The 21,854-nt window shown below is 35.0% G+C and overlaps 1 protein-coding gene and 2 long non-coding RNA genes across 3 annotated transcripts in view; 1 reads left to right on the top strand and 2 right to left on the bottom strand.

Annotated features, from left to right (window-relative positions):
• LOC138131504 (uncharacterized) overlaps positions 1 to 11,806 on the top strand; it is a 47,373-nt gene extending 35,567 nt beyond the window's left edge. The window contains exon 2 of the long non-coding RNA XR_011159831.1: positions 11,748 to 11,806. This is a non-coding gene — a long non-coding RNA (uncharacterized lncRNA). The remainder of the gene's footprint in view (positions 1 to 11,747) is intronic.
• LOC138131505 (uncharacterized) lies at positions 11,277 to 16,697 on the bottom strand. The gene is made up of 2 exons (XR_011159833.1): positions 14,464 to 16,697; positions 11,277 to 14,374 (listed from the first exon to the last, which is right to left on the bottom strand). It is a non-coding gene; the product is annotated as an uncharacterized lncRNA (long non-coding RNA).
• Positions 16,698 to 19,962: 3,265 nt separating this feature from the next.
• LOC138131532 (uncharacterized) lies at positions 19,963 to 21,422 on the bottom strand. Its single transcript, XM_069048597.1, has 2 exons — positions 21,077 to 21,422; positions 19,963 to 20,718 (listed from the first exon to the last, which is right to left on the bottom strand). Exon 2 carries the CDS (start codon positions 20,636 to 20,638, stop codon positions 20,084 to 20,086), a length of 555 nt encoding a protein of 184 aa, XP_068904698.1. The 5' UTR covers positions 20,639 to 20,718; positions 21,077 to 21,422; the 3' UTR covers positions 19,963 to 20,083.
• Between the last annotated feature and the right edge of the window lie 432 nt (positions 21,423 to 21,854).

Raw genomic sequence — 21,854 nt, forward strand, 5'->3', positions numbered from 1 at the left:
CCAACTTTTGGTCACACGTTTTTCCTTAAAATTGAAATGTTCACCTAGAATGAATGAATTATTTCAAAATTTCGATATTGTAATATCGGACAACAATATGGATATTCGAAATTTCCTTGTTTTATTTGCGAGTGGGACTGCCGGGCACGAGACAAGCATTGGACTCAAAAGAAGTGGCCTTTAAGAACTAGACTTGTACCGGGAAGCAATAATAAAAAATAATTTAGTTGTATCCTAAAAAAGTAGTATTAGGTACCACCAATGCATATCAAACTTTGTTTGATAAAAATGGACAATGTTTCAAGTATTAATGTACAAAGTTACCAGATCTCTCCAATGCCAAATGAAAAGAGGTTAGGACCTCAAATAAGATCTTTGTACAAAGGTAATGATTTTCAAAATTCCATGAATGTTGTTGAAAGGAATGCCTGGACGGCATTTAAGAACGTCATAGAAAAATTAATTGGAAATCACAAAGATGAAGACTACGAAAATATTGTAAGAATCATGTTTAAAAATTTTCACATCTTGGGATGTAAAATGAGTTTGAAAGTGAATTTCCTCTTTTCACACTTAAATCTTTTTCCTAAAAATCTTGGTGCTGTCAGCGAGGAACAAGAGGAACGCCTTGACCAAGATATAAAACAAATGGAGAGGTGATATCAAGGAAGATGGAGCGTATCAATGATGGTAGACTTTTGCTGGATGTTACAGCGCGATGTACCCAAAAAAAAAATACAGCAGGCAATCAATTAAAAGAAGTTTCCTCACAAAGTGTTAAAGATGCCATTCTCATAAGGAATAAAAAATTTAGTTAGATTATTAACCAAGAATTATTATAAACATCTTATTTTCCTAAATAAATTGCTTAATTTTTTTTTGTTAATTGTGAAAAAACCTGACGTGATACAAAAAAATGAATTGTATTTTTGTAATCAGGGCTCCAATGTTATACAAAATCAGTTGTCAAAATCAAAACATCGATTAAAAAGTTTTGTTTTGCAGGCCTGTTTAATTTATCAACCTGTCAATCTGGTTCTTACAACAATTTTATACAAAGAAATGTATTTTACATTGCTGAGATATTTTTTTCTTCCGGAAGTGGTGTACCTCAAGTAACAGTTTTAGATCCGTTCTCGTTTATCTATTTTTTTTTCTGAGCTAACTAAAACTAACTGGAAATAGCTGCTGACGTGAAGTGCAACCAACGTAAAAACTAAGAGCCTACTTTAACACAAATGAAAATGCATGAAATTGTATTTTTAACGAGTGTAACACTTTGTTTTTTAATAAGGAATGACATTGAAAACTATATTGCAATTGCAAATAAGGTGCATATCAAGTGCAGAATATGTAACCAAAGAAGATAAGTTTTAAAATTAAAATGTAGGTTATCTGGAAGTACCTATTCCCATAAGGTTTTACTAGGTTTTATTGTATTTGTAGTTAGTCAGGCCGAGAGAGTTATTAAAAAAATTAATAAAACCGAGTGGAATACAGGATAAGGTAGACCGGTTTAGATTGGATAATGATACAGGGTGTTTCTGAAATAGGTGCATTAATCATAACTGGTAATAGAACTCGTCAAAAGGAACAACTTTTCTATTTACCATTTTGTCGAAAAACGATGTTTAATTCCAAAAAAAAAAATTGGAGAGATTTTTCACTAAAATAGCTCTACGCCACTAAATACTGCAATGGCTAATTGAGATAAGCGCTAATATGAAAAAAAACGTCAATTTTCATCCAGAAAACGTGTTTTAATGCCGAAATCGAAATTCAAACAAATCTACCCGTATAGCAAAAAATCCACTTCATAAGAATCTGGTTGTTTCACGTTTTTAGGTAGCTTAGTTTTGGAGATATGTACGGTTTTAGGAAAATCTTTCCTACTTTTTTAAGCCATTACGCAACGTTTTTCGCCAAAATGGCAAAGAGAAAAGTTATTCCTTTTGATGAGTTCTATTACCAGTTAAAATTAATGCACTTATTTCAGAAACACCCTGTATATTTAACAAAGATTAAATCAACTATTCATTTATTATTTATATATTTTAGAGTCAGCGACTAGGATAATTCATTATTTTGTTGAAAAATGGAATAAATCGTAACAAATTCATATTAAAATTGTAAATTTAATAGCAGTCTTTGTACATTATAAACATTTGCAAATAGCAACACACAGTCAACATGAAATTTCACTAGTGGAGCTGCAGGACCTCAAAGCTCTAGTGTCGATCCTCTTTTTTCTCTATGTATGCAGAAAATTCAGTAAATAATTTCGTTCGTTGAGTGAAAACGACTGTGCCTAGTCATAATCTTACTTTGGTACAAATTTAAATTATTTCAGTTTATTTTTCTTTAACAACTTTTTGAGCTAGACTAAATTACTGCAGCTACGTTAAATATTTTTCATTCAATCGTCTACAGAACATCTGTCTGCACGTCAGAAAATGTGCAGTGATCTCGCCCTGGCAAAGTTGTGAAAGTAATAAATCACACTTTGATGACATACGCTGCAGTAACTTGGGAACGTTCCGCACCAAACAAGAAAATTTTTATACTTGTTGGGAAATCATTCGAGAAGGGTAAAGTCCATTGTAACAATAATTTTAAATCACACAGATTGTTTGAAATAAAATTTGGTCAAAGAAAAATGTAGAAACGGGACAATCGGAAAATTATTTTTGTTCGTTTCTGAGAGAAAAAACTTTAACGCAGATTAAAAAACGTCTAATTTTAAATGTAACAGGTTTATTTCCTAGTTTCTAGACGTTGATTTGCTACTGCAATTTTGTTATTGGTCACAACTAATGGAATAATGGGTCATTACTCACGACCGTGGATAATGAATATCATTACTTAACAGTTAGGGCAAATATACCTATTGAATGTACGTAGGTATTATTTAAAAAGAGTAGGAAAAATAATTCATTAATCATTTTTTTATCTAGAATTTTCTTTATTACTTATCTATTTTTCAAAATACGTAATATAAAAAAAACAGTCCAAGTAGATATTAATTCATGACTAATCAACTCACGTCAAAATCTCAAATAAAAATGTACCTACGATTTGTCATTTCTGGACCAATCAGAATGAAATTTCCTAATTATTGATCACTAGTGAGAATTATCGGTTATTTTCACTAGTGATGATTATCAGGAAAATTGATTATACATTTTGTTTGCTAAATAGTCCCTCGAATACCACTCTTCCTCAAAGTTAAATAGACCATTTTTGTGGTGTTCTCACTCATGTCTCCCATGTTTGAGAATACTGCTCGGGCTGCACACTCGTGGTATTCACATTCAAGCGTGGATGACATTCGTTTCAGCAGCCGAAACTGCAGTCACTTCAGGTGAAGGAGTTTTAATCCTCCGCAAGACTCATGGATCTGCTGCCTCACCCGATTACCTGAACGAATGAGAAAGTGTGTGGAATATTGAGCAGAATCGTTAGTTGATGGAGGTGTTTTCTAAATTAAAGAGGTTATTCTGAGCCTGTGATGGACTAAAATCGAATTATGAAAATTACAAAATGGCAAAGAATGAATCTGAAGCTTAAAGCTTCGGTTAACGCCTGTTCAAAATCCAGTTCTTTCAGTAGAAAAAATGGCGAGAACTCAAAGAATTCGTCGTAAAAAGTGAACAACGCGCCGCACATCTCCACCCCCACGCTCGCATATTTCCCAAGTTTTGCAAGCGTCATCTCTCGCCAAACAAAAACTCGCCCCATCATTACGGCGTCGTTAAATCAATTTACCCCCAACGAAAAAAGCTCGGTCGGTTTTTCCTTTCGGTAATGCAGTTCGTCAAGTCGGACGTACGATCAGCCATATCGACGCTCCCGACGGAGGTGTCGTTGCTATAGTGACTGGATCGGCGCTTGCGTCGACGTCGTCACGTGCGCTCCTCGTTAGCGTCGATTTTTGATATACGCCATCTTATATGAAAGCCTTCCGTGCCGAGACTAAAAGGGAACGACCCGATAATGTCGACGGAACGACGTTTCGCCGCAAATAAACGAAATAAACATTGACTGCCGTTAGACGGCGAGATTTCGCCTAATAACCGACAAGAATCGATGCGGTGGGCTGGAGGTTTTCAGATGGAGCCGAAAATTAGAAATTTCAGGAGACGGCGGCGACGGAAATTTCTCCTTGCTGGATAAAATTGATTGACGCCCGATGTCTGACCCGGAACGAAGGTTCTGCCGACGAAGGAACAATGAGTCCTAACGGGAAATGGAAAATTGTAAAAAATAGTAGAACAATTCGGAATTTATAAATTTATATCATCCTCGGTAGTATCACCGTTTGGAATTAAAGAAGGTGCGAAGAATCCAAGGAGATATAAATTAAAATGCACAGTTCTTTATTAATTATCCACATCGCTACTTAATTTAAGGATGTTTCCCAGATCTTGCTATCGTTACAGATTTACTGTGAAGGCCACAGATTAGTTTGGTCAAAATTGTTGCTTGGTGAAATATATTTTTCACTTGTACAAAAATAAGTCAATCCAGAACTAAGCCACAACGCTCAGGGTTAATTATCTACTCATATCACAACTTAACTCATCTTTCCTAGTTCTTATTACTGTTATATAAGTACTCGTATATATATATATACAGGGTGTTTGAAAATTGCTAGTACAAAAAAAAAACTGTGGCATCTAGAAGCCCTAAGAAATCCAAAAAAACAATTTTTAATTTTTTTAAACAAAAGGGATAAAGTAACCCTATCCCAGCATATTTTACGCCTCAGGCGGGGCAGTATTTTTTAAACCTTGGTAACCAAGCGTGATAATGAAGGACTATACAACAATATGAAAAATAAATATTTTTTTGCAAGATTTTGGCAACTAACAATGGTACTAACAATTTTAACCCAATTTTTAGTAATTTTTATCTCGAAAACTAGGGGACTTTTATTAAAAATTTTTTTTGCCAATGACTTTAACTCACCATCACCAATTACCAGTATTTTTTTGTACTAGCAATTTTCAAACACCCTGTATACTTTTTTTTATTAATTAACATCTCAATATCTACTTGTTCTAATTTTTTAAATTGTGAAATACGCCTTTAAAAACTAAACTGTCATTTTTTTAATCAGAAGAAATCAATTCAGAACGCTGCACGAATAATTTTCTCGTTTCTCAAATCAAAAAAATTATTTTATTTTAGTTTACAATTTCGATTTCAATCAGTGCAAAAATGTTTATGTCTTCCCATTCATTTGTATATCTTGAACCCTTTTATCAGCAATTCTTTATCCATTATGTATAAACATTTATGATCTGCAGAAAATAAATGAAATAATGAATCGCTAAAATATTGAATTTGCAACGAAACGCGATTCCTCCGGCAGAAACCCATCTAAATACTGGCTACACCTGACATTGCTTAACTTCACCGATCGAATGATGATAGTACCTACTGGAGCCGCCATATTATTATTACTATTATTAGGTACTCAAAACTAGACAAATTTTTGATTGTGATTATTTATTTTCCCAAAACGAAAGAGAATTTGTTAATTCGGGATAGTCGAGAACAACCTTGAGCAGCGCATTGAAGAATTTAAAAGTGAGCATTTCGTTTGGAACGTTTTGGTCTCAATTTTCCGGTCGTGTTGAATTCGACGCCTACACCGATCCGGCTGTCAAAAAGTGTGGAAAATCCGGTGCGATTGACGTCCGATGACGACACCTGAAAGCTCCGGTGCGCCACACCTATAAAATTCCCTAACTGGTGTACGCTTTTGTGTATACACGGCGAACGAGAAACAAAAGCCATTCCAGCATCGATTGTTCCCTCAGCTGAGCTATGCAAATCAGCTCGTGCCGTGCTCCGGATTTTATGCAGCGCCTGCTATATTCCCGGCAGCTTTACATGTCGAAACACACGAACGTCGGCAACATGCCCGCGACTTTTTCGTCGCCGTTCCGACGCCGCCTCTAATTACCATCGCGTACCTCGGACCCGTCGGGAGCGTTTGTTGCCGCCGCCGGAGCCGAACTAATAGATTTCCAGGCAATCTATCATCTTTTCAGCGCTGGGAAAAAGGGAGCGGCGGAGGGTTTTTCGAGCAGTCATAAAAGTTTATTTACGTTTCAATTTTCGTAAAAATATCATGGTCCATTACTCTCCTGCTTCACAACAAGAATATCTGTGCGCAGACATAAAACTCTCGTAAAAAGATTCGCGGGACGCCGTCGAAGATGAAATATACGACGTCGCGGCCATCCATGATTCTCGCATCGCCAAATGGACCGGAATAGTTTTGTGAGCTCCGGCAAAAAATCCGGGAAAGATGCCAGCGCGCACACGAATTATTCAATCAACTAGGCGCAACATCTAATCCTGCAACTCTTCCACCTCAACTTCTTATCCCAAAACGCACCTCACCTCGTCCGAGTCCGACGCTTTCCGCACCATTTTTGCATTTCAGCTCAGAAATCTTCAAGGGTGCACCGGTCCTGACTTAAATAGCCGGCGATTAGCGATTCGAGCGCGATTCTTAGCACGACGCGCCCTCTGTGGCCGCGACGCACAACCACGGTCAACCATTTTGTTTGCGGCTGTGGTAAAAAGCCGCTAGGTGCTCTGTTTGCGGCGCATGCCTATTGGTCCGGGCGCGTTATCAACGCCCCTTTTTTTTCTTTCTTATTCTGTTCGACTCCCACTACTTTCGCGTGCCACGACTTCTGGCCCCACGCCGCGTGATTCTCCTCCGACTGATCGGAGTGGGGCGGCGGCGGTGGCGGGAGGTAATAAACACATCGTTATGGTAAAGCCCTGTTGAAGTTGTTTTATTCCACATAAAATTGTTAACTGTATATTATAGTATCTGAGATATTGATTTATGGGTGTATTTGTAATTTTAAATGGGATATTATACAAGGTCGGGCGGAACGTATGGATGGGTTTTTATGGGAGGATGGATGATGCCGTTTTATGGAGGCGAAACGATTTGTTTACAGCCGTACGTCCAGCAATTACATTTTTTGTTTGTTTGTTTGTTTGCTTGTTTGATTGTCACAGCGAATGGCTCATTTTTATGAACTCAATCTAGAGGCTATTAGATATGTTTTATTGACTTTCATTTTTATGGATTACAAAACCCCTTAAATACTTATCTGAAACTCTCTAACTAACTCGAAAACCATATTTTATAAATACGATATTTAAATATACATTTACTAAGGATAATGAATGAAGACTTTTTTTCTCACTTCGACGAAATAATGTAATGTCTAGATGTCTACATGCTTTGGAACAAAACATAAAAAATAGCAAAAATAAATCTCCAAAATAATATTTAGCTGAAGATATGGTATAATAATAAATTAAACAATACTAAATAAAAAGCTGATCTAGAATGCTTTCAAAAATTTTACATATTTACTCGTAATATGTTACATTTGTCTAAGCGACAAGTAACGGGTGACTATTAAAATTTTCACTTAGGGTTGGCTATGGATCATTCTTTGTTTTCCGTTGCACCTTAGACACTGACAAGTTTGACATTTCAATAAATGATTTTTCTCTTAATTTGGTTATGTTTCAATTGTACTGACTGACATTTGTCGTTCGTTCTTGCGTGTGGCTAAAGTATCTAACAGAAAAAATAAAAACTCGTTTTTATTTTTTCTGTTAGATACTTTAGTTTTGAAAAAAAAACAACCAATTAATAAATATGACGGTGAAACAGATAGGTACTAAATCGAAAATCGAGTTAACGATAGAATCAGTTGCGAATTAATTTTATTTGCCTTTTTATTTTGGTGTTTAAGAGAATAACAGTTTTCTTCTACGTATTAAATACCTACAGCTATGATTTCTTTTCTATGGGTATTTATGCTTTAATTTACCTAACTAATTCAATTTACAGTTGATTTCTTCATTTAGGTTAATAAATTATTTTTCTTATTATTTGTCAATGTTTTGGTTAATTCAATTGATAATAATTTGTTAACAATAGTTTAATTTATTTAGTAAGTATTGTATTAATGTTTAAGAATTGTTGGATACCTACTTTAACTGATTTATAAAGGTTCTCTTTAAGAAAAAAATTTGAATGCAAAATGGTTCAAATTAATCTAAATTAAATAACCATGTCATGTTACAAAAGTGCATTTTTTTTCGAATTATGTAACACTAATTAACATGTGTTACACTCAATTTTTAAATATTTATAAGTCTAATGTAAATTCCATTTACTTATAATTAAAATATACAAATGGGTGTGCGTTATACAAAATGTGACATTGTGAATCATAAACATTGTTTTTGTTACGTAAATGACAGATTTTTTTTTTATTCATCGAGTAATAGTTTTATTGAGAAAAATCTTTGTTTAGACACCCACAATTGACATACATATACCGCATGTATCAGAAATAGGTGTTTCAATTTTTTCCTGAGGTGGAACAAGGCAAATATGTATATCTTATTTTTGTAGTTTTTGAAATAGATTTGCAACATAAATACCTACACATTTATGTTATCGTGTACTCGCCTATGATTTTAGTTATTTTTTTTTTATCTTGTAGAAAAGAAAACTTAAAATTTAAATAACGAGTAAATTTCATTCAACTTAGAAAATCATTGTGAGCACAATTGCCGCTATCAAACTAATTTTTGAAAACGTTTGATTCTGTGTAAATTGTTTCCCGAGATAACCTCGAAGAGGCTAAGCAATGTATGTACATAATTGGATGTACTCCAAAAAGGATCTAGAGGGAGGCATGAAATGGAATATTAGAAAAATGGATGACGGAAGAAATGCCAAAAAAAAAACAAGAAGATACTTCGGCTTATTTTTCATCTAGAATCTAGAATAGAATCTGATTTTTAATCATCTTGTATTTTTGATATTAATAAATAAATTGTGATTCTTCGAAAGCTCCGAAGAATCTTACTGCAAATTACTCAGAATATCGTTTTTGCTGTAGGTATTTTTTACTCCCCAGGGAAAAAATAGCATACTTTCGATCCAAAAACGAGAGACAAATTGTCTACTTTTTAATAGGGCAATAGATAAAAAATCAAAGAAAAGAAAACAACTTATTGAAAAATTTTCTTGTTTTGCCCTAGCCATCATGTACAAGTAGGTAAAATTTTCTTTTATTTTTCTATTCCTAGTAGGTAGTGCAACGTGTGACTTACAGTCATGGCGTTGTTACTAATTGACATAAATAGCATAAATAGTAGGTATTTTATGCTATTTCTGAAATTTTCTATTAACCGAGAAACGCGATTTTCTTTATTGTCTGTAGACACATTTTTCCACAATGGAGTATTGTTTCTTATTTTACTATCTATTTGGTACTTATTACAGATCTTACTTAACAACAAAAAAGTTTTAGGTATTTAAACAGTGCTGATTGATATTTTATTCATTGGTGGCGCTAGATTTTCGAGATGTCTCATGTTGTATTTGTACCGATATATATTTTTACTAGATACGTTTAATAATTTTCCAAATTTAAGATGTCACGATTCTTGGACGTACTAAACATGTTTGAACTCAACAGTTTTGCCACCCCCATACGACTCGATAAAATTTTCCAAGCGAATGTTTATTGTACATTTTACTGAACTTCTTCTCGGCCGCGTGCAGAGAAACCTCGTTGTATGATTTCCCAGGCTTCAACTTTGATCGCTGATCCGTTTTTATCACGACTCGCCGGCTTTGTTTGAATCAACATAGAACGCAAAATCCACTTAGTCGCAGAACAGAAAAAACTCCAGCTACCACGCGTGCAGTAAGCACCAACGACGAACACAAGAAGTGTTTTTTCTCACCGGCAGACTGTTCACAGTCCGAGACATCGGCTGTGTCCGTTATAAAATTACACAACCTGCGAATAAATTCCCCGACACAGTCGATGGGACCTCGCCGATAATATGTAAATCTCGCATTTATAAATATTCATTTGTACGACAGATGCCGCGGCGGTCCTCGCTGAACCGGAATCGCAGTTCCGGTAGGACATGTCTTTGTTTCCCGCCCGCGTCCGGGAGGGCGCCATACGGCGGCTGTCAATTGAACCACCGACAACTACGAACGAACCGAAATTATGTATGTATCTGTCAGGGAGATCGACCCATAAATAAACTTTATCGCCTAATATCTATGCGCAACCGATGACTCCGGAGGTCTATTTGTTTCTAATTACCGGCTTTTTTGTCAATGGCGGCGTTATTTTATTGTTGCTCCGGTTATAACTCATTTTAAAAGCAATACACTTTAACACTTTAAGTATATGGTGTGAGAATTGCTCTTCTGGTAATTGTCTTCGTTAGATACGCTGCCTTCGACGACACTCCAGATGTCTCAATCTGACTCCTCCTGAATAGAACGTAACTTCCACTGAATCCTTCACGACTACAACAGAAAATATTATTTATTATTAAATTTAGACGAGATTTCTTTCTGATTATCTGAAGGAAAATAATAATGTTAATGTGATTCTCTGTTTATTTCCTTTGATTTAGAAGAGGATAATTCGCAAATAGAAAACTGTTTATCAATTTTGGTTGGTGTTTCCTTCTGCCTTGAAAAACTAGCTGGTTAATGCTTCATTAAAATGGAGTCCATATTTTTTTTAATTTTATTTAGTAGTATGTAGTAGTAAATATAAAAAGAGTGCAGCAGGATGTACATACCTAAAAATGTTTACTTTGGTAACTTATTTAATGAAATTTATTGATTATCAAATAATTAGAATGAACATCGAATCTATCTCATTAGAATCGCTTGAGACGCTTTTTTTACTGATCTCCATTTTATTCTATTCTTGCTTTCTGTTTTAGTATCTATTTTATTCTTCTTTGTTTCACCGCAATAATAAATAATTAATATTTTCATATCTACTTTCTGTAATTATCTTGAATCAATATCCGATATTTCTGTACTTTTTTAGAAAAAAAAAATTGAAAAGCTTAATTTCTAAAAAATGTAGAATTTTTTTCAAATTTGAAATTTATGTATGTACCTACCTATCAATGTTTTGGTACACTTTTATGAATACATACATATATTTAAAATTGTTAACTATAATATATTTGTTTTTTTAATAAGTAGGAAATAAAAGGTAGTTTTAATAAAAATGTATATGTTGTAATGGAGCATAAATGATAAAATAGAGGAAGGAAAATAGTGATTCACTAATAATAAATAACCTTTGATATCTTAATTCTCTGTTGGCGAAAGAATCGTTTCCCGATTCTTTATAAGGAAATGTAGAAATAACGGAAACAACACGTCGAAAAACTTTATTTAACTTAATTAAAAAATATTACATAAACAAACGCGTTTAAAAATATAATAATTGGAATAATTACAAACAAAATTCCAAGTGTAGAGTTTTCCGCCACCTACGCTCGCCCATCTCATTAGTGAACAATCGAAATTAGCATTTTAATTTTTTATCAAAGGTTAGTTAAAGCTTTTATTAGTTTGTTTTTTCCTAGTACCTGTCTAACAAAAATGTTGTTTACTCATGTAATACCCGAGCTCTGCGATATAAACACCGCATTAACAATGCAAATTACCTATTTATCTATTATCTATGGTGACCCACAAAAATGTAAAATTTTGTGTAGGTTTTTATGACTTTCATTCACGTTATGACGTCTGCTTTTCACTATCTTCCCTCATTAAGTCCAGGAGTCGCACTAAAACAACAAAAATTTCCAACCGCACCATTTAACACGTTTTCTTTTTGTTCCAGAAGCGGCCTCGCCTCCAGGATCGCCATGAATTGCAAATTAATAAAAATCTGTAAACAAACCCGTTTCTCTATATTTAAGCCCACATCCCTCATCTCCCGAAACTAGTCGAGCATCCTGCAGGAGTTTAGCATAATTCCGGGGCGCATTTTTCTTGCCGAGGCGAACAATGTGTCCGACGAATGAACCAGCGGCATAAAACAGAGGGGAAAATGTGCACCAAAACAAGACTCTCTCGAGATTTCTTTAGGCAAATTTATGACAAGCGAGACCATCAATCTTCTTTGTTGCGAGTTTTTCGTCGGCGATGCCCCCGGAAAATGATAGCGCGTCACTTACCACTCGCCTATTATCATGCGAAGCCGTTCACTCCTAATTTCGTACAATTCGCGAAGAAGTCTTGTGCATCGAAACGACGACGAAACGAGAAACGACCAACCAGCCGGCCGGGATGGACTTTCCGTTAATTACAGAACTGGATATGGTTAAAAAGTACAGAAATAACCAACCAGCGGAGGCACAGACCGTGTACAAATGCCACTGTAATTATAGAACACTCTGGAGGTTCCTCACAGTGTATTATTTAATTGCCGTGACAGAATGTGTCTTGTTCTACTTTATAGATCGTCCAGATAACACCGAAACACATTACTCACCTCACATCGGACTAGATAACTCGCTTGGTCTTCCTTTGATGACAACAGTTTCGAAAAACTATTGTGTCAGTTTGCGAAAAACTAGCCCCGAACTGCATACACTAGAAGCATCAATTAAAAAAAAAAATTTAGACTTCAAGCTGAGGAACTACATTGCAATAAATTTGACTCAAACTCCATCTCTGATCTGATTCTAATAACAAAATAATATAATTGAAAAGAGTGACTAAGAAGTGCTTTTTGCTAAATGCGACTCAAAAATAGATGTTAAATTTTTCATCGATCTTTGAACATTTTCGTAACAAATTTGTAAAATCTCTCCGGTATCTAGAGTCCCATGTGTTTTCTTATGGATATTCCTTTGGCAATTGAAGTTAGTTCGGTGATTACACAAATTCGGTAAGTTAAAAGTGTCAATGCAAATTCTTTTTTCAATACCTAATTAAATGAGCACTAAACAAATTGGTACAATGCCAAAAAAACTAGTTTTGAAAATTCTTTCTCCTTCTTCTTTCTGCACTTTTATTGTACTTGCATTACAAGAATTTTTTTTTCAAAAGTTTAAAAGTGACCTAAATTAACTATCTAGATATAAGGAACGCTTAAAAATATGGTCAAGTGGTTTTTTATCTCCGTTAGCTGATAATAACAGCGAGATGTTTTAGAATTACACCTTTTAAGCTGTTATTTATACTAAAATTTATTTTGAACTGTTGTTGACTCTTTCCAAAAACATCGGTAGTTTGAGCAAATTTTTTAAAGCTCTTTACACATTTACAAAAAGATTACTTTTTGAAGAAGTAAAGCGACTAAAAGCGAATATTCAAATAATGACCTCCATTTGAAATTTGTTGCTTTAAAAATGGAAATAATCTTGGCATTTTTTTAAAATTGAGTTCGACCGAGATATGACATTTCATTGTCACTAACCTAAAAAATATCCCCTGTAGCGCTAATCTATTACCATGCAAACACTCCCATCAAGGTCCTGTTTATATAAGGGATATGGAATAAAAATAATACGAGTATAAGGCAGTTCGTAGCTAGTATTTATTAAATTATTTAAATAGCTTCAGAGTTATTTATCACAGTATTTACCTATGCATGCATTATAATTGGTTATTTAAATGACGGAAAAAATTATTCAACACCAAGCAGAGACTAATTATTGTAATTATTATAAATTATTGCTACCGTACGACAGATTGATCTAGGTGTTAAGAAAATCTCCAGGAGCGCTAAACGGTTTTGCTTTCGGGCGTGTAAAGAGAACGGACAGTTTTTGCATTGCATAAAATAAAGGAAAAAATCTGTCACTGTCTCAAAAGGTAAGTGCAGAGAGTTTTATAACAACTGTTGCAGTTTTACATAAATAAATGATGTTTATTTTGTGCTAATGTTTGTTTAGTTTATGCAAATGACTAACGCCTCCGTGGTTTTTGCTGCAGGTATCTACTCTAGAAATCTTAATCAATGCTTAATAGAATCCTTAAAGAAAGTTTGCGCTTGTTCATATGGTTCTATTTAATGCACCAATATCTAAAGTAATTTAAAATAATTGTTTACTTATTACTTAATGTAGCTTCAAGATGTGAGAGTAAGATTTGAGCATTTATAACAAATATTTTTGAAAGTTTACAACTACATATTATAAATACTCTTCCCAATTTCTATTCAGATTTGAACATTTATAAATCAATTTAGATCAATTAATCTCACCAAAAATTTAAAATGTTTACTTCCTTTTTTATTGCATTGGTATTTTTATCGTTTCCCTTTCTTCACTTTATCAACATTTACCCATTTCATTTATTACTCTTTATTTATGGCCTCTAATAACAATCTCTTCAACCCTCATTTCTCAAATAATTAATTTTTCTTATATTTACATCTTATTGTATTCTCTTCCAGTAATGTTCCTCCACTTTCTTTAACTTACTTATATTTCCCATTTGTAACTGTTTCTTCCATCCCTGAAATTGTAAATAGAGCTTTGGAAAAAATACCGAGAAAGCACCGACAAAAGTCGGTATTGAAAGTGAAGGATTGGCAGGAAATTAACCTCTTTAATATTATCCCTCATATCGCCACAATTCCACCCCCACACACACAAGTTATGTGTGCGCTTCTTCCACCTCCGACACCTCATATCCGCATGTCCGTCATCTCGATTTTTTTTAATAAAAAAACCTGAAAAAGACAAACACTCTAACAGTAAACACCCGCTAATGGCATATTCAGACGGGGAGCACCGCCTTGTATCGTGCACTCAAGGCAATAAGTTTACTCCAAATATTTGCGAGGGGTGGAATTTGGATGGGGCTGCTTCGCCAGCCGATCGCAAGGGTTGCTTTATTTATCGGAATGCCAACGGCTCGCTGACCGTTTTTAACTTATGCTAAATTATTATAATGAAATGTATCCGAGATGAATCTCCGACTAGTTTTTACTCGTGTTTCCTTCCGGTCTGTAATTACAACCGCGTTAAATTATCTTATTATCTGTCGGTAATAACGAGCGTTATATTGCTAACACACATGATACACTTTTCGGCTGTGTTCCATCGATAAATAATTCAAGGAGGATCCGTGTTGCGGAATGATTTATTGGCGATTTTGACAGAGCGGTTATTTAATGTATTCGGAGGCTAAACTCAGGAGGTGCTTCCTGTTGCCGCTGCATCGCGCCGACCTCCAAAATTAATCATTTATACGGTGTGTTTGCCTGAATTTGACGTGCCGTCTTAATAACATGCAAGGTCTGGAGGGAAGTTGAACGGGAACAAAAACGAACTATTGTTGGCGTTTTTCTCAAAAGATACCGAGTCCAACAGGAAGTCAGATATTAGAAGCACTTTTAAGATTCAAGTAAATATAAACGAAAACATGCCAGCTCGGCTGTGCAAGAAACAAAAAGAATTCAATATGATTCACAACAAAATAGAAGTGTTAGTAACTTCATTACAGCTGAGTTATACCAAGTGATTGAAAAAGACGTTTTGTTTTAAGTTGACAATGCAAACGTTGGTCATTCTGAAGACAATTTCGTGTTTGACAGAGGGCATAGGCACACGCTATGAAGGGGGGCATGAAAAACATGAATTTATCGAATTTATTGAGAAAAGAAAACACTGTATGTTTTAACAAACCTGTAAAAGTGAGTGTTCGAAATGATGCAAGCAACACTGAACTCTTCTGTTTAAATTGTTATAAGCATTGATTAGCATTAGAGGTTCCACATTTGCTGTGGCATCTTCTCTGGCTAGTTGAAACTCTTGTAAATTGTTAATTGGATTTCGAAACAGTATGTTTTTTAAATAGGTGAACAAATAGAAATCAATGGGAGTAGAGTCAGGTGTTTAATTTGGCCATAGTCAATCGGCCTGGGAAGAACTTCTTTAAATAGCGGTAGCTAAAGCTTTTTGGAAATACATAGTCGTTTGTTAGTACAACATCATTCAGATGATTTACTAATGGTACAAGAAGGAATCTTTGGTCGGCTTTGAGACATTGCAACCCAAACACCAATTTAGGGATTATATGCTGACCAAGTTCTATAATTCTGAGAGATAACAGAATCAGAATGGTGCAACCAAGTCTCATCACAAAAAAAGAAATGTCTTGAGTGTCATTATTAAGTAGCTGTTATACCAATAATAGCACAATTGGATTCGTGGAACTAAAATTAGGCGGTAGGTACATTTTAATTTTTTTCTTTCGAATTTTTCTTAAAGATTCATAGCATGTCCTAAAATGAAGGAACATAATTTTAGAAAGGGAAGAAAGAAGGTTGATTTTTAATTCAGATCTATCTAGTTGTTTACGATTTGGTTAACATTTATCACAACACCTGGTATAACTACTACAGACAATACACTTGCCTATTATCAGTCACAATGCTGTGACAAGACACGATATTTCACTTCTTCTGAATACAAAAAGAGAAATTGATGTACTTACCGAATGTCGTAAATATTTCAATTTTCATTAATAAAACCGCATTTTTAGAAATATTTATTGTTTTAGAAAATTAATTAAAAACAAATCTTCAAATGATCTGTGTGCACGCCAGTTATTATCAATAATATGTAATACCTTTATACTCACCTCTCACCTGGTAGTAAATTACAGTGAAAAGTTATTTGTACCTAGTCTAATTGTTATTATATTGTTACTACAACAAATTTAATTTGTAAAATGAATAAATTTTACGTTTAAGTATTTTTAAATTAAAATTATCATGTTACTCAAATCAATCGATTCTAAAATATAACAAACAGAATTTTTAAAGACTTCAAATAGTATCTCAACACTCTGAAGACGTTAGATAAAAAAATAAATACAAAGCAGTGATAATAGCTATTTATGTAACAAGGCAGTAAAGTGACACTTTATCGAACGAGTTTGCAGATTGTGAGACGAGGCGAAGCCGAGTCGAGCAAGCAAACAAGTTCGATAAAGACACTTTACTGCCGTGTTGCATACAAGATTTTATCGACTACCACCTCACTGCTACTTACGGAAGTCAATCTATTTGCTTACTTCAACTGTAGATTTATATTTTAGAAAGTAAATAACTATTTCATTATTAGAACATTATTATTTATTATATATATTAAATGTGAATGTACAACCAGATGGATTATTAAAATTGATACCAGACGTTGAAGGAGCAGCTATTGAAAAAGGTTTGGAAGTGTTTGCTACTATGTTGTTAATATGACTACTTTTTTTTTCCACATCTTCGCCAATTAAACAAGTATTTTGATTTTTCTCCATTTCAGATTTTTGTAAAATTTCTATATCGGCGAAAGTTTCGGACTGTGCTGGTTGTTGGTGAATACCGCCAAGAATTGTTTTTGCAATTTTTGTTTTATTCAAAACCGACTCTTCCACTTACGATTAATTATTTATTATGTACGCTTCAAAATATTTGTAAGTAGGCCTAGTCAGAGTCAGGTAAAGTACTTTACCTGCCTAGACAGACAAAGTGACACTTTCTCTCCTTGAATCAGTACGCCAAAATTGTATTTTCGCTATGGTAGTCGATAAAAATGATTATTGTCATTCTTTCATAAATTAATTTACGACAATTAGTACTTAGCTGCTTTTAGAGATTTTACAATAATCAAATCTAATGTTAGTTGTTCGTTTCTTTCAAGGAAATACTTCCGGCTTTTCAATTTTTATGTTTGCCAATGTTAAGAATATCAATTCACATAGATAGGATGTACTCGTATAAGTCTGTCGTAAAATTTTAAATATCTTTGTTGTAATGATTGGTTTGATTGGATGGAAATCAATTTATTTCTGAGGTTTATATTTCTTTTTCCCCTTTTCGTAAAGAAGTAGATACCTCATTCATAATATTCTCCGCATATAAATAAAAATGGTTTACGGTTTTAAAACTCATGTTATGACGATTTCAACAAATTTTTATTTTGAGGTAAAGAAAACGTACTTGTTTGTTCTATTTCTTTCTCTCGAACATTCCTGTAAAAATGTAGGATATTTTACGAAATAAAAATGAATTTGTAGACACCTGATTAAGAAACAGTGAGTTTAGGTCTTGGAGTTTGAAGCCATGAAGAAAACTAAAAAAAGACAACAAAAAAATTCCAACAGCAAAAAATTCTCATTTTTTTCACACCCCCTAATAATGTAGATATAAATTAATTTAATGGAAAATTAAAGGAAAATATCGATTTTAGAGTTCTGTCTAAATTTTCAGAGGGTCATTTCATCTTTTAAGTATAATATGTAGTTGATTTTCACTTCTCAACCTACATTCTATGTATTTATTCACATTGTCTTATACAATTTAACATTTTATTTATTTCTGAAAATATGGGTGAATTTAAGATGTCTAATTTCTGTAATCGAAAGAATATTTTCAAATAACAGACACGCAACAGATGATTCTAGATCAAAATCAAGGCATTCTTATGATGATAAATTTTAACATTACTGTGGAATAAGGTACATAAACCAGTTTTTCCAAGATATTATCAACGTTATTACAACCCAAAATCACACAAACTATGAAAATAATTATTTTGTCTCAATTTTTTTATCTCATGGAAATTAAAACGTGTAGCTCGTACATCCAACAGTTATTTCTAGTTTATTAAAATATCTAAGAGTTTGCTAACAGTTTTACTACATATAAAATATGAGCAGGAGTGAGAAATTTAAATATGTAATTTATTTTTTGCCGTACACACTTATTTTGGCAAGCTGGTGTTTATAAAATAGAAAACAAGTTTGTGCAATCTTTTGGCAAGTCAGCGCTTTGTGCAAGTTTGTAAGTGGCAATGATTTCGAAGTGGAAGTCTCCTTAGAATTGTAAATAGGGAGATCTGGAAGTTAGCGAAAAGGAACATTAAGAAAAATGAAATAAAATATAGATATGACAAAGTAAAAGTCCGGTTGCCGGAGCTTACCTCGGAACTACATCAATTCAATTTAACACGACAAAGCTACACATTTATAGTCCCATATATCACAGGAAAATATTTCAATTACTCCGTCCGAAATCCGGCTACGAAGGGAATCTATATATCTGTGAGGCGGCGGCGGCGGCGGTGGTGGTGGTGTTTTCATCTCTCTGACCGTTCATTTTTGTCGGAGCTATAAAAAGATATATAATATGAAATATTTCTGTTGCAAGTTCTGGCATCTGAGCTCGGTGTTCACTCAATATATCCTTATTTCTGGCGATTTTATGTGTTTATTATACCGCAGCAAGGTTCATAACGGTCCCTCGGATTTGCCAGACTGTAAATTCTACAAAAGTTCCTTTATGTGATACAATGCGTCCGGACGGGATCCTACTTTTATTAAATAATTTCGCTTCTTTTATTAAAATTCAACGACGGCCAAATCGGCGACGATCTAGAACACGTTCCGGCACGGGGTCACGATAAACTTGACTCGCGTTCAACTCGATTGCTTCATTCATGTGTATCGAAACAGTGTCAAAAGAATAATTTACAAATGATTAATAAAACATGGAAATTAACAATGCCTATCTAGACACGATCGCTGCACTGTATCGCGCACAGGAGCGGTTGTTGTGAAATTTAAATTTAACTCCAAGGTGAAAACTGATTTGTTTTGTTTATCAAAGGGTTTAAAAATAATTTCTGCGCCGACGAATATACTGCCTACACAAAGCAACGACCACGATCGTAGCAATCTTTTTTTTTCTTTCATTACAATCGAGATAAGGAGGATAAGGATAAGCAATTAAAAAATAAATTTGTGAATTTGAAAATATTTATTATAAATGCTATCTGAAATAAATAGACCAATTAAATAAAACAATAATACATATTTTTGTTTTACAATATAAAAATTTCCGATAATAATGCAGAATCTGGAAAAGTGCCCCGAATGCTTGTAGCGTTTCCAGGTTGAATGGGAAGGGAAATCCTCTCGAAAAGGAATTTTTTGATTTTGAATCGCCTGATTCCACAATTTCAATTTTGAGACACATGAATATAGAAAAGAATGGCTTCTAAAATTCTGTGAGAAAAATAAAGCATGGAAGTACTACTTACTACTTTACTTTATTTTACCCTACGGGCTTTAAAGGATTCCTATACTTTACACAGTTCTAAATAAACTTACAATTCCAAAATCATTCTTTTTTCTTTTTTTTAAATTAACCTACATTTTCTTTTATTCCCCACCCCTCTCCTTTTCTATCCTTTCCCTCCTCTTCCATACCTCTTTCATCCATCCTATCTCTCTTCCGTCTTCGTTCAGTATTTCTCCCCGTTCCTTTTCCTCCCTTTCTCTCATTTCACCGCATCCTCTCCACATGTGCTCGATCGTCTCTCTCTCCTCACGGCACATTCTGCACATTCTTTCCTCCTCCTCCATCCAGTACTTGTTTTCTCTCTCTTCGTTCCCACATCTAAATCTCGCCATCATTTTCCTTTCTTTCGTGCTCTCTCTCCCCAGATACACCGGAACATCCTCTGTCACGCACCTTTCATACTCCCTGTTGTACCTCGCTTCTCTGATTCTCTCCCTTCTCTCTTGCTTGTCCGTATCTCTGTCCCTCTCGCTCAGCTCCGCACACATCCATCTTCCTTCCGCTCTCATTCTTTCCACTTCCTCTCTGGCATACCCGTTCCTCCTACAGTACTTCTCTCTCTCCTTCTCATCCGCGTTCTTTTTCTTTTCTCTATAGCACTCAGTCAGTATCCTGCATTCTTCCCTTCCGCCCATTCTGTCCTCGAACTTTGCCGCTCTCTTTCCCGCTTTTACTCTCAGCTTGCTCCTCTTGCACTCTTCCCTCACTATGTACCCTGGTGTTTCTCTGTCCACTCCTAGCACCCATCTCAAATATTTCTCTTGCACCCTCTCCACCTCCTCCCGTTCCTTCCATCCCCATATCTATGCTCCGTACATCAGCACGCTCTCCACCATGCTCTCGAACATCATCATTCTCCTCCCGAACTCGCCTCCCCACATTCTCTCTCCTATTCCCCACACACATCCAACTACCTTGTTCGCCTTCCTCACTACCTCTCTCACTTGCGCCCTGACTGTGGCTCTCTCGTTGAAGGTGTAGCCCAGGTACTTAAACTCGCTCACTCTTTCTATCTTGCTTTCTTCCCACTTCCACTCGCTCTCCTCATTCTTCCTCTTTCTCTTGCTGAACACCATCATTTTCGTCTTCTCTACATTCACTTCCAGCTTTTTCTTTCTCACATACTTTTCCAGGTTCCTCATCATTTCTTTCATCTCTCTCTCACTCTTTGCCACAATCACCATGTCGTCCGCAAACGCCAGGCTCCATACTTTCTCCCTACCCACTACAACCCCCCCCCGCCTGCGCTTTCTTCAACATTTCGTCCACATCCGCTACGTATATCGTGAACAGCAGGGGACTGAGCGGGCAGCCCTGTCTCACTCCCTTTGTTGTCTCAAACCATTCACCCTCTTTCTCTCCCACCTTCACCTTGTTCCTCGTTCTCGCATATATCTCCTCGACCTTCCGCACAAAGCATGGAAGTAATATCTATTCATTTTGATTGTGACCAGTCCCTAGTAACTTTTCAGTTGCTAGGTTATTGATAGGGAATTTTAGATAACACTAAATCCAGTCGCAGTTGGCAACTCTCGGAGGCGCCATTTTGGCACAAACGTCACGCTCACAGAAGACAGAACGGAGAACGACTTGCGCGCAAACGTTTTTCGACGTAGACTTTGTGCGCGTATCTAATAAAATTGAGTGTTGGTACGAAATTTCAGAATTCAAAAAGGAAATGCCATGTCGTCTTCTCAAAGTTAAGAACAAACGGTTAATATTGACTTGTTTCGAGACATTTTATTGAAGCCAACGGAAAACAACTCACAAAGACGAATATCACCAATAAAGTTAACTCTATTTGTGCTTTTTGTTGTACATTTTGGCTAGTAAGTACTGTAGTTTGATGCC

The sequence above is a fragment of the Tenebrio molitor genome, chromosome 5 (genome assembly GCF_963966145.1).
Source record: "Tenebrio molitor chromosome 5, icTenMoli1.1, whole genome shotgun sequence".
Classification (NCBI taxonomy): domain Eukaryota; kingdom Metazoa; phylum Arthropoda; class Insecta; order Coleoptera; family Tenebrionidae; genus Tenebrio; species Tenebrio molitor.

Coding starts and splice junctions, on each gene's coding strand:
- LOC138131532 (XM_069048597.1), bottom strand. CDS start 20,638: ATGGGCGGAAGGGAAGAATGCAGGATACTGACTGAGTGCTATAGAGAA.